This window comes from Coregonus clupeaformis, chromosome 34, assembly GCF_020615455.1.
Source record: "Coregonus clupeaformis isolate EN_2021a chromosome 34, ASM2061545v1, whole genome shotgun sequence".
In the NCBI taxonomy this organism is placed as follows: domain Eukaryota; kingdom Metazoa; phylum Chordata; class Actinopteri; order Salmoniformes; family Salmonidae; genus Coregonus; species Coregonus clupeaformis.
The window spans coordinates 3,716,788-3,726,805 of NC_059225.1; the positions used below are offsets into that span (position 1 = coordinate 3,716,788).

The following is a 10,018-nucleotide window of genomic DNA, read 5'->3' on the forward strand; positions in this document are numbered from 1 at the left end:
TCCCTAACGGAAATATGCAGATGTTTGCTGAAACGGGCCAATAGGATCTCGCTAGCTCGTGCTTGGCTCTGCCCACCTCCTTGCTTGTTCTGCCCACTATGACTCATTTGTTCCCATTGGAAACGACAGGCTGTGGTCGATCTTGGTTTAGTAATTTTTGTAAAAAATCTGTGGTAATGCTGCGTTCAATTCATGTCGGAAACTCGGGACCTCAGAGTTAAAATGAAACTATATTATTTGCGTAAAGCTTCCTATTGGTTGATTATGGTACCTCTGTTGGAAACTCGGCATCCGACTCTTCCACCTAGGTTAGCAAGTCGGACATTTCCGAGTTTCCAACGTGACATGAATGCAGCTAAATGCTCCTTTCAAAATAAAAGTCCATTGTCAAACTGAAATCGAACGCTCAAAAGAGATACAGGTGGTGTCTGGAGGCTTTTATACAAGTGGGACTGCCTTACTATAATATTGACATGTTAAAGTTACACTTAGATTGCTTGTTATATGTATTGTTTTATAACTCCTAGTTTAGGTGTGGTGTCTCCTGTCTTCCAGCAGCAGCTCCTGCTGCTCGATTTGTCCAGAGCAAAGTAAAATTAATGACAAAGCGTAACTACAATTTTGGCCATTTATTTCCACCATTCTATTGCAGTTACAGAGCACAGACAAACACAGCTCCCTTGTAAGGTCAATGGACCTCAATGCATCTCAGAGCCAATGACAAACAACTAATTGTGTGTCTTCATTCATGAGAGCAAGTTTCATGATTAAAATATTTACTGACACCTACTAGGGCTCTTCACCAAATGTTGGATTGCAATTTGTTCCATTCATATAACATAACGCAAAGCTCTTTTCATTTGAGCTCAGTTCACCTGTGAAGAGAACTTCATGTCATGAATGCTGAATACCCTCTAATTTAAAAAGCAATTATTGTGTAGGCATGTAGATGCATCCGTCATGTCCCCATCCATTCCATCTACAGCCGTAGTAATGGAATGAGATGTTGACATTTCATGGAGGTGTATGGGAGGCTTTTCAGACCACTGCCCCCAGTGTAGCCTATGACGCCATCTTGGGATGCAGTGACCTTTCGACCTCTCGTGTCCCTCATTGTGAAAGACCGTGGGGGGGATTACTCGCCCATTCTCTCAAACAGAATCAACCAAACAGGTTCCATGGAGCTAATCATGGTGTCTAACATCTCATCGTTAATCATCCTCGTCGTGTAATAGGGGAGGCCCTCCGTCGCTGGTGCTGGAGGCGTATGTTTTCTTGCCCCTTCTCTGCACATGGTCTTCATTCATCTTCTCCAGTGCCTCGATCTAGAAACGACAAGTGAGGACAGTGTTAATACAAATCACACAGACGTAGAGGAAAGTAGCTCATCAACTTAATGATGTGCATACAGGTATTCAACCCCTGTATGAAAGTTAATATTATAATCCCCGGTTTCTGGTAAGCACTTTGTGACAAGCATTCTATATCTATACAATTTGATGGATTAGGGTCAAATTGTACAAAAATGTAAATGCAACATGTAAAGTGTTGGTACCATGTTTCATGAGCTGAAATAAAAGATCCCAGAAATGTTCCATACGCACAGAAAGTTCATTTTGCACAACTTGTGCACACATTTGTTTACATCCCTTTTAGTGAGCATTTCTCCTTTGCCAAGATATTCCATCCACCTGACAGGTGTGGTATATCAAGAAGCTAATTAAACAGCATGATCATTACTCAGGTGCACCTTGTGCTGGGGACAATAAAAGGCCACTCTAAAATGTGCCGTTTTGTCACACAACACAATGCCACAGTCTCAAGTTGAAGGAGCGTGCAATTGGCATGCAGACTGCAGGAATGTCCACCAGAGCTGTTGCCAGAGCATTGAATGTTCATTTCTCTACCATAAGCTGCCTCCAACGTCGTTTTAAAGAATTTGGCAGTGCGTCCAACCGGCCTCACAACCACGTGTAACCACGCCAGCCCAGGACCTCCACATCCGGCTTCTTTCATGAAGGACCGTCTGAGACCAGCCACCCGGACAGCTGATGAAACTGTGGGTCTGCACAAACTGTTAGAAACCGTTTCAGGGAAGCTCATCTGGTGCTTGTTATCCTCACCAGGGTCTTGACCTGACTGCAGTTCGGCGTCGTAACCAACTTCAGTGGGCAAATGCTCACCTTCGATGGCAACTGGCACACTGGAGGTGTGCTCTTCACGGATGAATCCCGATTTCAACTGTACCGGGCAGATGGCAGAGAGCATGTTTTGCGTTGTGTGGGCGAGTGGTTTGCTGATGTCAACGTTGTGAACAGAGTGCCCATTGTGGCGCTGGGGTTATGGGCAGGCATAAGCTACGGACAACGAACACAACTGCATTTTATCGATGGCAATTTGAAAGCACAAAGATACCGTGACGAGATCCTGAGGCCCATTGTCGTGCCATTCATCCGCCGCCATCACCTCATGATAATGCACGGCCCCATGTCGCAAGGATCTGTACACAATTCCTGGAAGCTGAAAATGTCCCAGTCCTTCCATGGCCTGCATACTCACCAGACATGTCCCCCATTGAGCATGTTTGGGATGCTCTGGATCGATGTGTACGACAGCGTGTTCCAGTTCCCTCCAATATCCAGCAAGTTCGCACATCCATTGAAGAGGAGTGTGACAACATTCCACAGGCCACAATCAACAGCCTGATCAACTCTATGCGAAGGAGATGTCGCGCTGCATGAGGCAAATTGTGGTCACACCAGGTAGTGACTGGTTTTCTGATCCACGCCCCTACTTTTTTTTTTTTTAAGGTATCTGTGACCGACATATGTATATCTGTATTCCCAGTCATGTGAAATCCATAGATTAGGACCTAATTAATTTATTTAAATTGACGGATTTCCTTATATGAACTGTAACTTAGTAAAATCTTTGAAATTGTTACATTTAATGTTTTTGTTCAGTGTAGTATAAAAAAAAGGCACTTCAGTGCATGATAGATTTTCCTGTGTGTGGGACTCTAGATAATACAAGAGCCCACTTTAAACTGCCTGTAAAACATATTTCTGTAAATTCAATGCAACTACATGAATCTCCACTAGAGAAATAATACCCTTATAGGGACCTCAATGTTTTCTGACCTGGGCAAGGAAGTCTGCCTCGCTGTCACCGCTGAGCTGCAGCCCAGACACAACGTTGAAGAGCTCGTACGCATTCATGGCTTCAGACACCCCGCCCTTCTGGAAGAACTGCAGAGACGAGATAAAAAAGGATATCTTGTTATTAAAACCACCAGCATGTCACTGTTACGAAACCCGATCTAAAAATAGTGTACATATTTGTTTTGACTTTCGCTCAGTTTCCACCAGCACTCATTGTATGTTTTGAGGTGTGGCAGCTAAATATACAGGATCTCAGCCATTCAAAATGTACCTGACCCCTTAACCCTTACCATTCGGAATGAGCGCCTAAACTTAACCCTTAACTTCTACATTTGACGTTTGGAGAACGTGAATGAACGTCTAATTCTGCAGTGAGACAGAGCTTGTTGTGCAAATCAGGACTTTAGTCAGTATTTACTGTGAGCTGTAAGTAACAGGCAATTTAAACCTACAGTACTTGCATCACTGTGAGCTAACTTACCGTAGCCACGTTCCTGCAGTCCCTGAACAGGAACTCAAGGCCGTGAGGGTGATTGGGCTCAATGGACTGACTTACATCAATCAGCCAAACCTACATAAAACAAGATGATTAAATCACTCATGCTGAATGAAGGTAAAATATCATGCCTGAATATCCAGTTTAAATTCACCATGGGGAATTAGGTGTAAAAATAAGGTGTAGATTGACCCACCTGGATAAATAAAGGTTAGACAAACATGATAAATAGCCTACCTTCCCCTGATGCCACAGCATGTTGTATTCGCTCAGGTCAGCGTGGACGAGGTTACACTCCTGATACAACTGCTGCATCAGCTGCAAGGACAGACAGACACATCCAGGGGTCATAATGTTCCAGATTTATACTTTTCAGTAAGGGTGTGTTCTGAGGATACTCATCTCTTTGAAACTAGTGTGTACAACCAGATATTACTATGACGTATGTAAATACACAACAATATAAATAACGTCTACATTAGTGCATCGTGGCACAGCAGCTGCACTCACATGAAGCACTTGATAGTAGGCCCTGTTCATGTCCTCAGAGCCCAACATGGCCTCTTTCAGTTTGGGAGCCGGCACATGGTCCTTGCCAATGAACGACATCACCAGGATGTGCTTCTTCAGAACCACCACCTCAGGGCATGGGATGTCAGCCTTCTTCATACTGATGGAGTCGGGAAGAGAGAGTGAACCGTAACACAGTTGGAGAATTGGCATCTACATTTTTGGCCATCTGATTGGCCATCTGCTGTGGATAATTTGATCATCTGATATAAAAAATAAAATCAAAATATATTTGAACTGAGTTTAGATAAATCATGTGAATTGGTCCATATAAGTGATATCACCACTACCCACCGAGCCAGGTTGTGCATCTCTTTCTCAGCCCACAGGCGGATGATCTTGCGGGGATTCAGCTTGCTGAAGCGTTCCTTGAAGCGGTAGTCGTCCTTGATGTACTTGTCGCGGTTCTTGAACTCATTGAGTGTGGTCTTGAAGACCTTGAGTACACACTCATCTGGGACAGCATTCTCCTCCATGCTAGGAGGAGGAAAAAACCACAGTATTGGAAAACCTTAGAAACCAACTACAACTTAATTAACAGAGATATTTAGGGAAGCAGTTCTATACAAAAATGATTAAACAAATACTACAACTATGGCTAACTAAATATGGCAAATAAGTCTACTCTTATAGTGTCTCTGTCAACTATTATGTCATGACAATGTAAATGTCATGCCGTAACCTCAGGCAACGACAGTTCCTGATCTGACTCATCAGGCCAGGTGATAAACGCCTTTACGCCTTGGGTCAATCAACCTTTGGTCAGTCAATTCAAGGTGTGGGTTCTTGCGACACAACTTGTCATGATGTCACCCTCACCTTCCCCCATCTGCGTGGAACACCACAGACTCCTTTCCAGTGCTGATGCAGCCGTTGATGTTCTCCAGAACGCCCGCGTTCACCATTTTGTACATGAGCAGACGGGTCTTTGGGTCCACTGCTTGTTCCTGTGAATGACAAAAGGACAGAAAAGAAAGCACTTTTTTTTTAAATAATCACTCATTAAAATATATGAAAGTACAGATCTGAACATGGTATAAGGCCATTTTGTTGTTCTTTTCAAAATCTTATTTGTATTGTCAATTCCTCCTTTTGCATAGACTCACAGCAGTGGAGTGTTCCTTTTTCTCATGCAGCCGGGCACTGCGACGCTGCTCGGAGTAGCAGTGTTGCTTCAGGGAGTTGTACACCTGGTTAGAGAGCTTCAGGTCCATGCCAAGCCCATCTCCCACATTGATCTCTGGGGCAAACTGGGAGGACAAGACGGAGAGGGAGATTACAAAAAGACTGACAGTTTGGGATATGTTCACAATTGTGTGTACACAAATTAAGCCACACATTTCAAAGCTAAATGGAGACAACTGCTAATTATGCAAATTTCTACTCATACAATTTCCATGTGTCTGTCTATTGAATAATGCTGAACCAAGCCAAAAGGTGAACTTGTTATCACTCTTACATTGTCCATGCGTGCAGTATTCTTCCTGCCACACACAATCTCATCGTGCTTAGTAGTGATGTTCTTGCCTTTCCCAGTAAAGCCTTTTCTTGGAGTTGTCGTGGGCTTATCTGGAACACATTGAAAAAAAAAAGGGTTCATATAGAAAGTTGAACTATCGCTTTAATATAAAATAACCACCAATCAACAGCCACCAATATTATAAAAGAGCAACAGCCACCAATATTATATGCAGCAAGATGTTGTCCTGTTATGTGTATACAGTAGATATATTGGGCCTAGCTACAATACTAATATAGGGGTAAAATGATAAAGATATGGACTTTACCAGCTTTGTAGGGGTCGTGGCGAGTGTCTTGCCAATCAACTTCATCCTCGGAGCTGTCGCTGTCCTCGTAAGGGTGCACCATACGGTAGTTCTCAAAGGAGATGGACACTGCAACAGTAAAGACCAATCATCTATCAAATTCTTCATAATCCCACTACTGTTCATTCTTTTTTACACATTCTAGAAACCTGGTCATGTTTATTAGGGTACAAAACAGAAAAAACATGAAAACATTTTGATACGGTAAACAAAAATGAGTGTTTCTTATTAGACAAGGTCCAGATGTTCTCTCCCCGTTTCAGTCTGTTTTCTTCCGTTCAGTGTATAATGAACACAACCTTTGTATGGTTCTAATACAGGACTTGTTCATAGGCTTACGTTTGCTATCCCCATTTAATTTTTTTTCTTCTGTGCGCAGCTGGGTGTCAAACTCCTTGTCAAACTGCATCTGCAGCATCTGTGCCAGCATCAGATCACAGTCAGTTTCTGGCTCCTCAACGCCATCCAGAGCAGCACTGACACTAAAACAGAGACATATAGGATATTGGACATGAATATGCCGTCCTACACCCCCACATTAACCCAATGTGAGTGTGGTGCGAGTTACAATTGACACTCAAACACACACCAGCTAGACAAGAGGGTGAAAATGAAATTTAACGAGAATCGACAACACAGAACGGTGGTCTAAAGGATAGGGATATTGATGGTATTATTATTATTAAGGTACTTACTCTGGGGAATCGGGGAAAGCATTGCTTTCCTCATCCAGTTGCTTGGCCAGCTGCTCGCTCATGACGTCAGCGAGGGAGCAGGGTGATACCACCTTGGTAGTGGTGGCGCCCCATGGACTCTGAAGGACCACACATTCACATTACCTAATAGCAATACAGTCCAACATGATGCTTCCATTTGCTAACATATCGATGTACTCGTTATGTGCTTGAATAGCTACTTGAATGAAGCAGTAGTTAACCTATTAGTTGACATGCTAAGCTAACTACACTAGACATGTTAGCGATCTTGTCAATCAAAAAAGCCATGTCAGGGACATGCCGCGACTTGTCTAACATTACTATAGCTTGCTACTCTGAATTAGCCAACGTTTGAAGCATATCAGCCTGTTGGCTAGTTGCTATCAAAGTTGCCTGTTGTTGATGAATAAAATGGTTAATTAGTTAGCTAGCTACAGTAGATCAATTCATTTATGGCTGTATTTAAAACTGGTATGCTATAAAAACAAAATAAAGAGAGTCGCACACTATGTATAAACTCCCAGTAATTTATTGGGTAAGAAACCACCAACGTTTCGGCATCACTGTGCCTTCTTGCCGAACAAATTACTGGGAGTTTATACATATGGAGTGTGCGACTCTCTTTATTTTGTTTTTATAGCTTACAGTTTATTCACCGTTAGTCAGCACATCTACACTAAAAACAATTATCTGGGTGTGCGTCAACGCATGCTTTTTATTAGTGTATTTAAAACTAGGTGACGTTATCTGTCCTCCCCAATACGAGCCTTTTAAGGCTCGGCTTTCGCCACGACCAGGGCCATATTACATGTTAAGAATGTCGGACTGACTAGCTAAATTAGTAAACCAACTCACCTTTGGTCCTTCTGCAGTGATCCCTATTTGATCCATGACAGCAGCCCTGAGTTTGTCTTTGACAGCAGCAGTATTCAGACAGTCAGATGTAGGGCTTGACGAGCAATAATCTTAGCTAGCAACACGTTTACGACGACAAACAGTCTCTCTTTTCTTTTTCTCTAGTTTCCTGAATTAGACACAATAATGAAACCGTTTTGATGAGTTTCAAAGTTAATGTCACTAACAGATTTCTTGCTAAATGACAAGGCTTTTACGAGAGCTGTAGAGCTAATTTTGCTTTGCGTTCTTCCAGTGATATTAGAAAAGGAAGAAAGATAAAACCCAGCAGGAAATGAATGGAAACCTATAACGCTCCGCCTAGCAGACTGTTGACCAATCGTGTTCAGGTCGTCATGCTGCGTCACGCGGTTGCTATGCTAATCGTCAGCAATCCCTTCTAAAAGTCAGGGTATGAGTCGAGAACCTTGCCTATTTTCCTCAAAATAACGTAATGTAACGATTTCAAAGCTATACGATATTGTAGAGAACAAGTTCATTATGTAATATCACGGAAAACATTTGTAACATTGTACTTCTTGCTCACATAATTCATGCTAATGTTGGTTCTTTGAGTTTGCGCCCAATTTATTCCCATTTACTCCGTGAAGGAGTAATCTCCCTCTTCCATAATCACCCAGAATGCACCGCGCGGCCCATTGATTTCAATTGAGTTTTCCATCTCCTCAAAAGTTTCTCTGCTTCTTCTTCTGAATAAGGAAATGACGTTTCGATCCTTCTTCGGGGTTAAACCAGGCGCATTGCTGCCACCTACAGTTTAATGTGTTTCTCTGCTCCTACCATATACGGTATATGGCTCCTACCCTGCTCCTGAACCAACCCCACCTCCCTTTAGAATATCAGCCTGTCTTATATTATGCTTTTCCTCTTATTTTTGACAAAAAAACAGCATCCCCCTCCGGAAGTCATATGCCACTGCATCAACATTTAGCACTACTGTAGTATCGAGTAAATGCTGGCAATTATTGCTGATAAACAAAGGAGTCCGCTCATACTGAACCTTGATCATACGTTTATTCATATCACAAGCTTTCAGCATGAGTTTACGGATGTCATGACCACCCGGAGAGCGACGTCCCAGATTGCAATGGCCGCTCTAACCTCTTCGTCGTTTTTACCCAGTATATATAATCTTCCCAAGATATGGGTGACTCCCTCTACTGTCCAATCCCCTGTCTACAACACACAGACTTCTCTGTCCTATCCGGGGTGTCACATTAAAACCATTCCCTCTGACACTAAAATAAACATTCTCTCAGATTCCACTTAAAAACATTAACAAAGTCATAATCTTCATATACGACATTCCCCCCTTCGAGACTAAAAAGTCTCGAAAACAAACAGAATAGGATTATGACAAGTAACAATTTATCTTATTGCGTATCTTTAACATTAAACCAAAAACATTTTTCTCTAGAGTGTAAATACCTTTCTATGAAATATGAACAAATGTTTATGAAGTGTGAATACATTACTATGAAATATGAACAAATCTTTATGAAGTGTGAGAGCGAAAAACTGTCTGGCAGCCTTCTTTCCAAATATCCATCCATCAATCAAGACAGTAAAATTCTCTCACGGTCCCTCTGCCCCAGGCAACCACCTAGGTACTCCCGATGAATTCATAAATCTTTATCAATGCATTTGAAACTATGATGCAATTAAATACACATGTAAGCCCCTGCAAACAAAATACTATCCAAAAAATATCCACACCAAGGCTGGTCGACCCATCGGACCCTACCGTGGATCTCTATCCCTGCCTAGACTCCCTGTCCCTAAGCATTCACGAAATAAACAAAAACATCTAAGATCCCCACATGTATCCAATAACATCAAATATCATTCTACAAAAAGTAATACCTAAGAATATGACACAAATTATGTATTACACATGCAAATATGTCTATATTTCATTGCAGACACTGGAATGTAGTCCACTACACTTCATCTCCCCCGTAGTCTCGACTTCCAATGCATCTTCGATGATGGAATGGGAACATTTCCACACCTTCCTTGTTCCATCTCCTCCAGTTCCCTTCATATTGTCCTTGTTTGCGTATTTCAATCTCTACATATTCCACCAAATGCTTCTGGAAGAAAAGAAAAGACCAAACAGTATCTTTTGCAAAACAACACTTTCAAATTAAACATCAATATCAACTAAGAATATAAAAATTATATATAAATGATGTATGAATTACATTATCCTATTTCCCCCCTTTGATTCATAACATCATACTAAAATCACACTAATATTGAATTTTTTTTGTTGAAAAATGATCAAATAATCAAAAAGGATATTTATCCATCAATACTCCATCCAGTCCCACT

General features: G+C 41.8%; 1 protein-coding gene across 1 annotated transcript; it reads right to left on the reverse strand.

Moving 5' to 3' along the window:
• Positions 1-614: 614 nt before the first annotated feature.
• Positions 615-7,952, reverse strand: LOC121549649 (serine/threonine-protein kinase RIO3). Its single transcript, XM_041861436.2, has 13 exons — positions 7,625-7,952; positions 6,749-6,867; positions 6,393-6,535; positions 6,015-6,122; positions 5,687-5,796; positions 5,334-5,477; positions 5,047-5,174; positions 4,522-4,704; positions 4,168-4,327; positions 3,895-3,975; positions 3,643-3,732; positions 3,141-3,248; positions 615-1,325 (listed from the first exon to the last, which is right to left on the reverse strand). The coding sequence occupies exons 1-13, from the start codon at positions 7,658-7,660 to the stop codon at positions 1,212-1,214; spliced, it is 1,524 nt and encodes a 507-aa protein (XP_041717370.1). The 5' UTR covers positions 7,661-7,952; the 3' UTR covers positions 615-1,211.
• Positions 7,953-10,018: the final 2,066 nt, after the last annotated feature.